Below are 15,456 nucleotides of genomic sequence, written 5' to 3'. Positions count from 1 at the left end.
GAGATCTCCAGCTCTCTTTACTACTAATTTAGAGTTTATGCACTTCGTTGTCCTCCTTTGGATCATTTCATTTTTAGAACTACAGTGGAAATAATGTAGTCCACATTTAGACCTGGTTTAGCCCTAGATTAGACCTGGAATAGTCCTGTTATACACTTGAATTAGACCTGGTAGTACTTGGAAAGTGTGAAAAGTTTGAGAGCTGCTGTGATTGATAAATATTGCAACTGGCATTTAAGTAAACAGGAAACACAAAACATTTGAATAAAAGTATATTTGAGTTATTTGATTTCTGTTGTCCAAACCCAAACAACATTTTCATATAAATCAAAATTTCTTGCTCTTTTACCTCCCAACAAGCAAAAGCCACATTGCATACTTTCCTCTGGTTAAAGGGGCAGAGGGAACATTTGACGAGCCTTGCAAATAGTGTTTTTATGCATAGTTGGTATGTTTTGTCATAGAAATAAATTAAAACCAAACAAAAAAGCAGTACTATCAAACCAACCATAATTTGCTGTCTCAACATTTTGAAAGACCACATAAGAAGAAAGTGTCACGAAAGTACAACCACAAAACAGTGATTAAAATCTTATTTAAAAACATAAAAAACATACAGAATCAACCATGTGTAAAATGTTATTATTCATACTCACCATGTATTGAATGTAAAAACCCCACTACATCTGTTTCCCACATTGAAATAGACAGACATCTGCCAGACCATCAGAAAAGAAAGTGATTCGAAGAGAGTAGCAACAATTGGGTTAAATTCTCTGTTGTTGTCGTGATAATCTCCTGTGACAAATTAGCACTTCCATAATTGTGCAAGAAGTAATTTGTGCTTGGGAAATCTGTCAGCCAACCAAGGAATATATGAAAGAGATAATGGATAAGACGTGTTTTGGTGCAAGAAATGACTTCCTGGATATTAACTCAAATTGTTTCCTGTTTGAAACTTGCTAAATAGGGAAGACTGGGTGTTCCTTTTCTAGACACACAGACAATGAAAGAATTACACTTTTCAATCCAAAAATGACAATGTTTTGACTAAAGAATTTTTGTACAGCACGTAGATGAAGAATACTCAATAATACAGAAATAAGCACAAAATACTATGTAACTTGTGGTTTAAGGTCTATCACTTGCTCGTTTCTATGGATATTTTATTGCTATACCTAGAATGTTCCACAATATGTCATTAAACAGCTTTTTCTCACATTTATTAAATTACAGGTGGTTTTACAGCTCAAAAATATCTAAAAAAAAAAACAAAAAACAAAAAAAAACATACAGTGCATTCTGACTGTGAGTGTGGTTGCCTCTCTACAGATCTGACCTGTAACTTGGTCTGGTTTGGTCTGTTGGTCTGTTTACCTTTGCCAAAGAACTAAATATTATACAGACAACAATTATTAACAAAACAAAAAGATTAAACAAGCCAGTTTGTCACTTAAGAAGAATAATTTTCTTTAGACTTTCCATTACACCATAGTTATCTGCTCCCTCACTCGAACTGAATGATGGGCCAAAGTTCAAAGCTCTATGGTTGGGTTTTCACAGCTGGATCCAGAAAGGAAAAATGGGTTTGGGTCAGTAGGACCTATCTGATCCAGGTTTGCTCAGTGAAGACAGACATAAATCACTTGCTGTATACTCCATCTTAAAGCCCAGTTAAGATTTTGTGTTATTTTGTTCACAAACCACACAACCATTTCTAAACTTTGCATTTTACCACACAACTGAGTGTCATGAAAACAGGAACAGTCAAATTGCATGGTGAGGCTCAGGAGTAGTTTATTTTGTATAAATGAGAGGCTAAAGCTGGTACATTTTACACATTCAGTCCTACAGACAGCCTCTTTGGCAAGCTCAATTGTATATTGCCTTTGACTTATACTATAATGTAAGCCATATTTCTTTGTAAGTTTTGATTCCTGTCAACATTTTAACATGAAATATACACCTTCTGGCTATTATTACAGTTATTACAAATTCTCCATTAAGACATTACAGTGACAAAAAAATAAATTGGCCAGTAGTTAATTTCAATACCACCATTATAATGAAAAACTCACAGTTAGGCAATTTGAAGTTTATTTTTCCATGTGGTGATTTACCAGTACTGTTGTTGGTCAAGATCATTACAAAACTAATCAGGAAGGATACATGCAATCGTAGGTATGTTATTCTTCAGTATGAATATTAGTAGTATCAAACTAGATATTGGTTTTAGTATCTGGTTATTGTTTTTTGTTTTGTATTGTTATTGTTTTTGTTTTTTTGCTCTTTTAGTTAGTAACGTTTGAAAAACCTAATCGCAGTGGGTCAAAAATGCCCTAATTACAATGTTTTACAGGGCCTGACAAATGTCTGTTTAGCTTTGGTAAATTGTACTCTGATTCAGAAATCAGTACAACATCCATCTTTCAGTTGTAAAAGACTAAGAAGAGCTTTCCACATGACTGATTTGACACCAGCCCTGAAGCACAGTGTAAGTACATTATTACAAAGAGGAAAAGCATTACCACTCTCTTTGCGCTCAGGAAACAATAAATTATCTTTTAACTCTCAGATCCATCTATAGCACTTGAGAAACACGATGCTATAACATTGTCACATTCCCCTTCACTGGAAGCCCTTTATGACTTTTCCTACTGTATACCAGGAACAGCTATACTTATCCGTGTGCAGGTGTGAGTTTGGCATGAGTGGAGAGTTGGCAGGTGTGTTAGCCATTACAAGCCCATAATCACTATCATTATGGCCCAGGTAAGAACAGGCAGGTTAGCAGGCAGCAGCAATAATGCTTTACCAGGATGTGAACGCTCAAGTGGCACCTCTGCAACCACCTCGTCATAAACACACATTCAAACATATGCAAGGGAGGGGAGCTCAAAGTCACAGAAATGAGTACCTCAGAGATTTAAATATAATGTCAAATAAACCTTCAAGACTTGAAATAGATGGGGTTTTTTTACATTGCAGAAAAGCTGTTTTTCAAAGTCAAACTCTGTGACACATTTAAAGGTACAACTTTTTCTGGTGAGGGGTTTCCATTTTTATATAGCACTTTTTCAACTTCAACGCACTTAAAGAGTTTTACATTAAGGAACTACCAGTTCACGCACATTCATACACCAGTGTACGCACACGTGTATTGCCTAAGTACACAACAACAGCAAGTCAACCTGTGGGTTAGTGGATCTGACTAATGATGTTTATGTTGAAAGATGGATTTGAACCACCACCTTTTGGATCAGTGGACAAACACTCTACCAACGGAGCTACTGTTGCTGAAATTGTAGGTTTCTAAGTTGTGGAACATTTCACTTAATGCAATAAAATCCTCATGGATGCAGGTAGTCAGTGGATCCTCCATCAGCGAAGTTACATATGAGCACCTTAAAATAACTTTATACACAGCAAAAACTGGAGGGTTAAAATTTCAGGGTGAAATATTTGTTGTTGTTTTAACGCAAAAAGTGTTATTTTAACTATCTGAAAGTTAAATGGAGGTTCAAGGCGTATTTATTTGCCAGTTGATATGGTTAATAGTGAAGTCAACTTCCCTTAGTGTTAATTTGGCTCCTCCCACCCATCACTTCAGACTCCCACAAGTAAAGACCAGTTTGAACCAATTTTTTTTTATACATAATTTCATCTTAAATTAAGCTAAATCAGGATAACCCTACAAAGTGTTATCAGTTTACTCTCAAAACATTAATATAACCACTGATTTTGGGGTTAAACAGAAACTTTGGTCCAGTGTTACTTAAAGAACATTTCCAAAAATGTTAAATTAACTCTAGAACAGATTGGACTCTGAGAAAATGTTAAAATTGATTCTGTAAGAGTCAGTTTTAACACTCCACTTTTTGCTGTGTAGGTGAGTTACAGTAAAGAACAAAATGGGGTGAAGAGTGGAGAGACATTCGACAAATTGTTGGTGTCAGGATAAAAACAACACAACATTGAGGCATATATGTGACCTAAGCCATATTCTACAGACTTTTACTTGATTTGGCAAAAAAGTTATTATCAGGAGGTGAATAAGCAGGTGGTTAGGTTTGAACATAATGTCCTTTTCATCTTCAGCAGCAAAACCCACATGAGGAACTCTTTCTTTTTTCAATCAAACAGTAAGATCGTAAGAAAAGGATTATCTGAATTCTCTATGTGGGTGGTTGTTGGTGCCAGACAGGCTGGGTCCTAGTTTTGATTTGATTTATATGAAATCAGAAATCAATCATTGATCGCATTGTGAACATAAACACTTTTATGGCTATTCTGTGTCCTATCTAGCCATAGTTTCCTAATTTAACTGACAGAAATTAAACAATCCTGCTGTTTATCAATTCAGTATCAGCTCATAAAAGTAAACTAACAACTAACATTCTATTATATCACATACTTAAAACTGAAACACTGAAATATCTTCTGTGTGTTCTGTAAAGTACAAGAAGGAAGAGAGCTCTAGCGTTTTTGTTTAGCACACTTAAACCTTACCATCTGGGCACAATCCATCAACACACTACACCTCCTCAAGTGTAAACCCAAACATGTAACCTATCTTCATTTGAGTCATACTAAAATCTACATGCTGACCTGTCTTTTCAGTATTATGGTCCCCGTCTATGGAACTGCCTGCCGGAGGAGCTCAGGGCTGCAGAGAACGTTCATGTTTTTAAGAGCAGCTCAAGACCCACCCTTTTTAGCTTAGCTTTTGATTAAATTCTTATACTTTTACCTGTTTCTATTCTACACATTTTAGTATATTTATTTATTTTAGGCATATTTTTTTGGATTTCCAGTGTTTCCTCTGTAGGAGCCCTCTGCATCGGGAGCGGAGGTCGGCTGTGGCTGCCGGGTTCTGTCCCGTGGGCTCCTGGTGGAGAGGTGGTGCTTAGGCTTCATCTCTCCCCTGGCTCCGGTGGTGGTTCCTGGTGGTGGTGGACGTCTCTCTGCTCCTGGTGTAGACGGCTCCTCTGATGGTGCTTTCTCAACTGGTTCGCCTGTACTCAGCCTCACACATTTTACTATAGGGGATTTTATGTATTTTACTATCTTAGGGTGTGTGTGCGCGCGTGCGTGTGTGTGTGTGTGTGTGTGTGTGTGTGTGCGCGCGTGCGTGCGTGTGTGCTTGTGTGTGTGCGTATGTGTGCGAGTGGGTGTGTGTGTCTGGGTTGTTTGGTTGTGTGGAGTTGGGCAGGTGTGGGGTTGGATAAGTGGGTGGGTGGATGGAAATGTGGGATTGTTTTTAATCACTGTAAAGCACTTTGTGCTACGTTTTTGTATGAAAAGCGCTTTATAAATAAAGTTTGATTGATTGATTGATTGAATTTAACCATTGAACCAGATGCAAATGCTAGCTGTTTTAAAAGATAATTCTCCATTGTCAAAGCTGCACTAACTTTTCTGGCAGAGAGCACACCACCTGCTTTTCCCCATGGAGATCTTACTGGTTGCCTGAATATTTTTCTTTACATTGGCAGGGTCTCGCCTCCACAGATCTGACCCGAAACCTGGTCTGGTAGCGTAAATTGCTATTCTCCATGTAGATAAAAGCAAAAAGCTCCAGAATAATTTGTTTTCATTTCAGTAATTTATGATTTTGTTCTCGACCAACTTGTGTTCAGTGTTAGCTAGCAATAGGCTTGAACTTTTGCTCTTTTATGGCATCTGGTCTTCTATGTGGTCATGAAGAGTTATCATTCACTCGTGACACATTAGAGAAAGTGGCAATTTTCAAGATCAAATGACATAATATTCGGGTTCAGAATGGCAATTTGGGCTGCTATGTGAGCTTGAAAGCGTTGCACCAGATGTTGTTTTGCAGGATGGACGTGACTCCTTGTGAAACTTGAAGAAAAAGAATCAACAACCATGTAGATTTCAGTATGCAGTACATATAAGATAATCTTCTCTATGTCATTTGTTTTCCTAATATATATTGTATCTGTTTGTCTATTTTGTCATCAAAGTAAACCCAAGTTCTATAATAGTAAATCAATGACAATTTAGATGCCCATATTACACTATCATATGTCATGTTATTATGTTGTTTACTCATCAAGAACAGACATGGAGTTGTGTTTTGTTTCATTCGCACACCTATTTGACACTGTGCACTGCACCCTTCTCCACACTCTGTTCCACCTTGTGATGTCATGTGGTATTTTGAGCTATGGAGCTGTTGAGCCTGATAATAAAGGGTTACTCAAACGTGTGAATGAAACAAAACACACCTGCTGGTATGTTTTTGATGAGGTAACAGCATTCTAACATGAATTAAGGCTCACAAGAATTCATTTTATGTAATATAGGAGCTTTAAAAAAAAGTTAGGGTTAGGGTAACACAGTAACAATGTTTTAGTTAATGCTCACTCAGAACTATTCTTATATAATGCAGTTTCCGGCAGTGACACAGAAGATATTCCATTGCTCTTTTTTTATATTGTTCTGGCATATACTATACTTAATAATAACTATATACACACCTTGATAAAAGATACAGACCTATTTCATAATCAGCAAATAATTTATGATGAATTAATTTATTGTTAATTTGGTAGTTACTAGGCCTTAATAAACTTGTTATTTTTATATTTTTTACTGCAAATATTTTAATTTTACATAGAAAAGGACAAACGTGGTGGATTTCCTCCAAAATGCTAGATGTATGACGCTGAGTGCTGAGTGCTCTTAGTTCAATATTATTATATTATTAGTACAAGCAAGATTCCAAGATTGTGTGTCACTGGTTATGACAATTGTGAAACATGATGCTAAACTTTACACCGCGTTAGCTGGAATGACTCATAATAGCCTGGCTCCAGCTCCCATTGGCTTTATTACATTTCTCATATTTTGACTTTGACTTTTGTACAGTGTAGTATACTCCAGCTGGCCACTGTATTTACTCTAGCACACATAAACACTTAAGATTAGCACACATCTGATTTATTACCACAACTGACTAGTATTTTCATACCAAACCAAAAAGTTACGCTATTTCTCCATTGCCTAATAACTAGAAAGATTGAATTTGGCTCTGGGTGTTCTCTATTATCTGTAAAAGTGAGCTATTTGGCACTGTAAAGTCCAGCATGGTTCTGAAAGACAAATACTGGGACAGCACAAATATACAAATGCCCACACGGAAACGCCGCTTTCTCACAGTCTCCTCGGGCTGTTGTTTGAGTTACCCCCTGACCTTTGACCTCTGCTGGGCTTTGGAGGAAAGACTGTTGGCCTTCATGTTTCTGCGACTGCATCTTCTCCAGACAAAACACAAGATTACACGATACTTATATGGACTTAAATAAACAGATTTTTTTTTTTTTTTTACTTTTCTGTCTGCTTCGTTTACTAGTGATGGGACTTTCAGCTCTTTTATGGGATTCGAACCTTTTGGATCCATTTGTGTCAAAGAGGCTTTTCAAAAGACTGGCTCTTTTTACATTTATTTATGACAGAAGCCAATGTGAGTACTAAGATTAATTTAAAATGATTCAAATTGAGAGTACGAGTGTGTTTTTATCCTATGCATAATCTAAATAAAATGTTGCACTACAATAATAATAATAATGATTTTTTTAAAAAAAGTTGTTATTATATGATGCCAAATATGCTTTATGTTTTTATTTTATTCAGGGCCCAGACCCAAACTTGGTGGCTCAGTTCCAACTCAGGTCTGGTCCAATCTGGTTGGTGTTCTACTGCCATGTAAGGCTTTTCTAAATGCAAAACATTACCATCTGTTTTAAGGACTAGATATAATTGTATTTGAAGTAAGCATATTTAACAAAATGACCATTTCTATTTGTCTGGAACACTGAGAGTTTGGACATGCTACCACCGCACTGTTGCAGTCACATACTAGTCAGGTGAGGTCATATAGTGAGTTATTAAAAAATATTATTTGCGCAAATTACAGTGTTATAACCCCACTCATATTATTGATGTTCATTAAGAATTCTTGTCATGTTATGCATTGGTGGGGGCCAGCAAGTCTTCAGTACAAACAGGAAAATAGGTCAGGTGAAAGACAACATCAAAACATGACACTTTTTTATTTTATTTGTGCAGTTGTGCAGTTAATAGCCTAAAGGTGATTGTACTGCCAGTAGCTCAATAATTAGGGTTCTTAAATTTTTTCTAAATCTACTATAAATCAACTTTGTTCGACACTTAAATCAAAGAGGAATCCCTTTCATCTCTGAAAATCTTTTAACTTTTTTTTTTTTTTTTTTTTTTTTTTTACACAAGACTGGTCTCTGAAGGCTGTCCATGGGGTTTGAAACAGATGTGTGTTCCCCAGCAGTTCAATCCAGAGCCAAAAACTTAACTTAATAAAGACACATATGCAGTTCTTTGTAAGCTCCAATGATTATTTTATTAATTGCTATGAAATGTCGCCAAGGGAACCCTTTTGAGACAGGAACAAAAATATTAGGTCACATCTGAAACACTCTGAAGTCAAAAGTCAACATTTGGCACCCAAGCAGCACACGGAAGACTTATCAGATTTTATTTAGATGGCCAATCTAGATTATGCTTCAATGACAAAGGAGAAATTAAATTTGTCAACTGGACAAATTTCTCCTTTGCCAAGAATTCTACCTGGACAACCAAGGGATGTTACACACATTATGCTTTAATGTGTCTCCTAACCTGGATTTTTTTCCTTTCTAGTCTAAATGATACCTGACATAGTTCCCAAGTTAAACTGTCCAGACACTGTCCAGAGTGTTGCAAACTTAAGCCGTCTGTTTCCAGGTTAACCCATTTCTCCCTGTTGTGCAACCCTCTCAAATCCTTCTTCACCTTAAGCCATTGATAAGGAAGTGGACTATATTTTTCCCTGCTGTTACAATGCAAAAGAACTACAGATACCTATGGACTCATTGGAGGGAGGAGGTGTGTATTACAGTACGATAGCTGGTGAATTACTGAGCAGTAACCATACCGGTGTACTGAGCATGCTTACACTGGAGCTAACTAATCCACTTTCTGCAGATGGGCTAATGTCCTTACTGTAGCTGAGAGAGGGGATATATTTAGTGTCCACTCTCTCTCTCTCCATCTAACAACGAGGATATTCATTGACACGGTTCTACATATTTGAGCAAGTTTTGCAAAATATTAATGATTACAAAAAATATAAGAATTGTGCATTTTGAGATGGCTCACTATTGGGATCGCTATATTTCATTGCTCCAAATGTTCTACAGTATTGTATTTAATTTCAATTCTATGGTGACACAAAGGTGATACCACTAGGGCATTCCAAGTTACAGGTCAGATCTGTGGTGAAGCTACCCATTCAAAGAAAAAAAGCATGTTTTTCATTCACTGTATTTGACTAAATGGATGATGAGAAGTCTAATCAGATATTGGGACACTGGGAAAGTTACATGGTGCACCTTTGGTGGTACATGGTGCAATAATTTGGAGAAGCAAGCTTGTGCATTGTTACTAATACAAAATGTAATACAAAATTGACTCTTGGGATCTTTAAGACATGTTAAAATGTTGTTACCTCATCAAAAACATACCTAGAGCTGTGTTTTGTTTCATTCACACATGTTTGAGTAATCTTTTATGATTAATCCATCCACATGCAAAATCAGTTTCACCCTATAATGTCATGAAGCGGTCGTTTTCAAGGTAACAGCTATTTTTTTACTTTTGGGTTAGTAAAATTGGCAATTCCAGGACTGAAATAATCCAAATGATTCTACTAAAAAGTAGAGCACTTCCTGTATTACTACATGGCATCACAAGGTGGAACAGTGTTTTCTGTTTGGGAGAAGAACTCATCTTAAATATCCAAGGTGTTAAACATGTGTGAATGAAACAAAACACAGCTCCAGGTATGTTGATGTACATGATGAGGAAACAACTTAGATTTTAAAAAATGCATAATATGGGCCCTTAAACCCCAACTGTTTCTAAATGATTATTTGTTACTTTAAAAAATCAATAGCCACGCTTATTTACTACAACTAATAAGCCTTTTATAGCTGCTGACCTTTTCAAAACGTATTGTTCTTGTTTAATTCTCAACACTCCTGCAGTATGGGATTTGGCTATTGAAGGTATATTTCCTCATTGTCAACAGTGAAAGTGACATGTGGGCATTAGATGGATCAATGGACAATCTACTCAATCACTGAGCAGGTGTCTTGGGATCTAAGGGCTCTGCTGGTAGTGAGGCCTGTCTTTGTATGCAATGAACTTTGGCAAACTGCTCTGCGATTGCCCGCTGACGTGGGTCTATGACGTCTCTCCAAAGGGAAATCCTCCACTCTCATCTGTCACTTACTGGCAGCAGTGCGCTCTGCCCTCTGGGACTGAGTTCTACCTGAGTGTATTGACCTACTCAAGTAAGACCAGACATTAAGCGCCCAAATCAACAAACGCTCTGTGGGATGAGTAAAAAAAAAGAGGCAAAGCTCATTTCTGACAGATCTTTTCTCTTTTAATTAATTGTTCCAAATATTCAGTATCTGTGTCCAAATGGGCAGTATCACAATCTCTTTAGAGCAACTGAAATCCACATGAAACTTCGAGCTCGCACATAGACTGTGTCCACACATGCTGCTCATCATTAGCCACAGTAATAAGACACAACAACAGTTCTACTATCAGTCAAACACAAACTGTACAAAAATAAAGATTGATAGAAAAATACATCTGAAAATATGTTTGAGACATCCTGCAGAGGCTAGCACTTTGGTTGTGATGACAAAAGCCGTATGTTTATTGCTTTCAAAACAATTGTGTCAATGTGATTATGCATCATACAGAATTATCGATATGCACTTTGGTACTTTCCCAACTCTTTGCTGTCAGCTGCTCCAAACAGACTATCATTCATAAACAGATGAATATTCAAACATCATGTGTTTGCAGTCTCACAATATGTGTTTATCACATATTTTACTTTAGGTTGCAACATTAAAACGTGACTTTTAAGTTCTTCCAATATAAGATGATAAAAATGAATGTGTGTGATATAATCTCTTCCAATTGAATGTAATCCAACACATGTGTCTGTACATTCTGGATCTATACATCTCAACAGAATATTCATCCCACACATATTTCCTCTCCTCTCACTAACAGCTTTTTGGTGCTTTGCACAATCTGTTACACTCTGGATATCAACAGTATTTACTCCTTTGCACTTCTGCTTTAGCTGCCAAACCTTTCTCCTTTTGCAATAGATTCTCTTTTTTTTTTGAGCTGCTCCTCCCCTCTCATTATAGATGATGAGATTATGCCGTTACTTCCTCTTTGATAATCAGAATATGCATTTTGCCCACCAGCACTGCAGATAAGAGCTCAGCTAAACACTGACACAATTTATTGATTAAAATTATTTAACTTAGCAAAGCTAAGCATGCTATTTGTTGGTCATGATATATTCACTTTAATATTATAACTTTCATCTGTTCACTACAGTTAAAATAACAAAAGATCTCTTCCCTTTCTGTTTCATCTAGGCACTTACAGATATTATTTCACAACAGAAATAAATCATGCATTGTTTTGTTGTTTTTGGTCTTAAAGTAGATCTTAGGGTTTGTAAACAACTTCCTTATTTTGCATTGTCCTGCACAATACTGATTGTGTAAAGGTCAAAGGTCTGAAGCAAGCTGCATGTCTCTGTTTGTTTTTGAGTCTCAAGACAAGTCAATAATACTTTTTACATGTTATTATCATTATCCCTATCAGTGCAGATAATGAGCCAGACTTTGTTTCACTGATGAAGAATGGTGCTCCCAGATGCTGCTTACTGCTAACAAAGTCGAAAGTGCTCCTCTGGAGAGAGATTACAATATAATGAATATGAAGGACTTAATTTCAGTTGCAGGACAGCCATGGTGCGTACATCGGATGCTGTGGTGGAATGTACTGTTGGGGGGGTGATGGTGGACATGAGTACATAGGTTGGACCTGTGCTATGTAGTAGTTGTTAAAGTTTCCATCAGAAACATATGGGGCTGGCTGGTAAAAGCAGGTGACATTTGCAGCATTGGGGATGGCGTTCTGTTCCGCCAGTACTCTCAGTGCAAGAGAAGAGATGAGACTGAGCGTCTGTCGCCTCTCATGTCCCATGAGGCACACCGTACTCTCCTGAACCACATGGTACAATGTGGCCAGGTAGTCATACTTCCTGTCCTCTAAGTCGACAAAGTGGTTCTGAAGGTAGGACTCCAGCTTCCTCCGCTGATCATTCACATCAGGGAAGTCTATGAAAAATCGTGAACACATGTAGCGCTGTAATAATTTCATCTCTTCATCAGAGGCGGCGCGGAAGCCCCGCACCAGCAGGTGGCAGTACTTGAGCAGGCCTCCTCCTCGAATCTCCTCGGGACTCCTGGTGCATATCAGACGCTTGCGTAAATGGTCCAGAGCGGTGGGGAAGTCTCCATAGACACTCTCTCCCAGGATGGTGGGGTGGAAGGTGGCAGCCATGGGGTGCTCCGAGCACTCGTAGAAGAGCAGCAGGGAGTCCAGGCGGATCTGGAAGGAGTCCACGCTGAACTCAAACTGCCTCCGAAGAGAGTCCACAAACTTGAGCTCCACGTTCTTGCCACGGTTATTGGAAAGAGAGATGAGACTCCACCTGTCTGAGTCATTGCACACTTTGACCATCTTCTGCACATAGGCCTCCTGCACACAGTGTAAAAAAATTACTACACAAGTGAAAAGAACATGGCTTCAACTGGGACCACTTTTTAGGACCAGTTCATGCTAAATACTCAGAAAACAAGTAGAACAAAAGAAGGTTTCAAGCGTCAGTTAAACAATAATAATAATCATCAAGATTGACCTAATCTGAATGTGGCTAACATTAAACACATGTGGTGTTGATCACATCTGTAGCTGCAGTGCCTGAAGCCAGTCTCCAGGCAACCGAACGCAGACTGATTAATGTGGAATCTACTCCAATTGGATTAGACAGTATCCTCTTTTGTAGTTTTTGAAGACCTGGATCAAATAGGTCAGAGGCAGATATGTATCATTACAAAACCAAAGGACAGTAGATTTGAACAAAACTGACCGGTGTGTCTTTTACTATCTAAACTAATACTGGCACAGCTCACTGTAGTTACAGATGCAGACAGGATAAATAACGACCTTTACTACACTTCACTGAAAAAGTTCCGTTTACTTATCATTACATAGCTTTTCCAAGAAGTAGATCTTTATGAAAGCAAATGATGATGCAGTAGTACTTACAAAGACAAAAAATAATAATAATAATAATACAATACACCATACCTTTAACGTGATCGGCGTGATTTTTTCCTTATTGACTCCTTCTGGGAGAAAGTCTAGAAGTGAGTCTAGAACTATGTCCTTGACGATCTGAAACTCCAGTTCCCCTTTGAGGTCAGCGCAGAATATGAGGTCCAGGTCCTTCCACCCCAGCCCGCTGTCCTCGTGCAGCACGTAGCTGGCTGCAGAGCCGTTCAGGCGCACCTCTCGGACGTGAATCCCCTTCTCCTCCATGCGGCTCCGAACCACTTTAACTATGTCCCGTGGCTTCACCTCCAGAGTGGGGAAGCTCCATCTGCCGTGGATGGGTATGCTGCCTGTGAGGATAGAGTCCAAGCGCTGCACTTGCTCCCAGTTCAGCACGCTCAGGTTGATAGTCTCTGCGTTCAAGTTGCTGTCAACTTTTACGCATTTGGCGTTCTCATCCATAGTGAGACAGTAAAATGTGGTTCTAGCTAGTGTCAAGTGTCGCTTGAGTTCACAGTGCACAGGGCACGGAGTTTTCAGAGCATTTTATGCAGGGGCAAATAATTTAAAAGTAAAATTTGTGCAAAGCGGTTACTCCGTCCGCGCGTCTTGGATGTTCACCGACGCATCCATGCCCCCGGTAAACCGGCTGTGTACTGGATATCTCCCACAAGTTCATGCGTCTTGACGCATCCCTCCACGTCTGTCACGAACTCTTCTGCACAACAACTTTCACAAAGTGGTGCAGCGAAGGCGAATTCTTCACATTTTGGACCTAAAATATTGGAAAAAGTCCTGCGAGATGCTACAGACGTTCAGCTTGTCCCCAGCTGCAGCTCAACTTCTGAGACTGCGCTTCCCGTCTGAGAAGAGTCTGGGCGGGTCTATGTTTGATTGACAGCTCACACCTAGATACCGCCTCCTGATCACCAAGGGGAGGCCGGGTACTCTTGAACCTACCTAAATTGAATTAATTTACTTATTCTGCTATATTCCCCATGTCTCCCCTATTTGCTGATTATTTATCTCTCTCTTTAGGCCAAGCCATGACCTTGAGTTTGCTCACGCTTTGTAATGCCAATGCACATAAACTCCCACATTTTCTGTATCAGAGCAACTATTGATAGTAACAACCAGATAGACCCACCCGATATATACTGTGCAAAATATACAGCAAATTAAGAATTACTTTAACAAGTTTAGGATTGTAAGTGCAGTGTACACCAGCGATAATCTCACTGAAATAGTTTTCATGTAGAATCTATCAGAGCTTCATGCACGTCACTGCAGACGAGTCCATAATGCAGCTTACTGCAGATTACCTATACGTGCAGAGCCGCGTTCACTCAGGCACATATGGGCATGCGCACTGGGACATACTCACACCTCTATCAACGTTAGCATTTGCTTTGTGGTGCATACTTATGCATAGGTCATATATTGTATAACCTACTTCATGCATGATACATGTGGTGGTTAAAATGTTTGTTGTTTCAAAATAATGCACAAAATGTTTTATGAAAGATGAAAGTTTTTTGTAATCTGTCCTTGGGACCAACATGTCAAAATAAATCATTGCACAGTCGTAAATTAATCACATTTCAGCCATCCATATTTACATTTTCAAGTAAATATGGATATTAAGTAATTGAAAATATCTCCACATTGCTATCGGAGCAGCTCCTCTGTGTTCCATTCAACGGGCGGCTGTGTGCCAGGCTTACTGCTCTGAACGCTTACTCGACCTTTGACCTTTGACATGTCAAGTGGATGACACCAGCTTGGACTCCAATGTCTGACGACATCGGAGGATTGACGAGGGGATTTCACAGACCCCTTGTCATCCTGCCAAACCAATTTACACTTATGGAAACAAAATTGGAACTACTATATTTCCACCCAGGTAATGCCACAATTGAATGTAATAAAGGCCTACTGAATGATCAGTAATAAAGCCATGTGATACAGCAGATGTACTGAATCTTTTGACTCACGAGATGTATATTTTCATCATTAACAGTCTTTATGTCTGTGCCGTTGTTCAACCTCTTTTGTGAGATTCCTCCACAAGGAAGTTCATTAAGAGATTACAGTGAGCCAGTTAAAGGCCGAACGTGCCGCCTGGCTCCTCTGCCATCTTCACTACGTCAGCATGTCCAGAACAATATCTTATCTTATATCTCTCAATATTTA

General features: G+C 38.6%; 2 protein-coding genes across 4 annotated transcripts in view; one reads left to right on the top strand and one right to left on the bottom strand.

The window, feature by feature from the left end:
• Window positions 1-15,456, top strand: part of LOC110157623 (inactive serine protease 35-like) — a 67,802-nt gene that overhangs the window by 16,557 nt on the left and 35,789 nt on the right. The window lies entirely within an intron of this gene.
• On the bottom strand, window positions 10,740-14,141 carry LOC110154308 (terminal nucleotidyltransferase 5A-like). The gene is made up of 2 exons (XM_020918301.2): window positions 13,300-14,141; window positions 10,740-12,687 (listed from the first exon to the last, which is right to left on the bottom strand). The coding sequence occupies exons 1-2, from the start codon at window positions 13,723-13,725 to the stop codon at window positions 11,875-11,877; spliced, it is 1,239 nt and encodes a 412-aa protein (XP_020773960.1). The 5' UTR covers window positions 13,726-14,141; the 3' UTR covers window positions 10,740-11,874.

Source organism: Boleophthalmus pectinirostris, unplaced genomic scaffold (assembly GCF_026225935.1).
Source record: "Boleophthalmus pectinirostris isolate CB_2022bp ecotype Guang Dong unplaced genomic scaffold, ASM2622593v1 HiC_scaffold_13, whole genome shotgun sequence".
NCBI classification, from domain to species: Eukaryota; Metazoa; Chordata; class Actinopteri; order Gobiiformes; family Gobiidae; genus Boleophthalmus; species Boleophthalmus pectinirostris.
Note: the sequence above shows the minus strand (reverse complement) of the source record. Positions and strands in the feature narration are given on the sequence as shown.

Bases quoted from the DNA above. Each gene is read 5' to 3' on its own strand.
- LOC110154308 (XM_020918301.2), bottom strand. From the start codon at position 13,725: ATGGATGAGAACGCCAAATGCGTAAAAGTTGACAGCAACTTGAACGCA. The intron at 12,688-13,299 runs GTATGGTGTATT...CACTGTGTGCAG, and splicing joins TCACGCCGATCACGTTAAAG to GAGGCCTATGTGCAGAAGAT.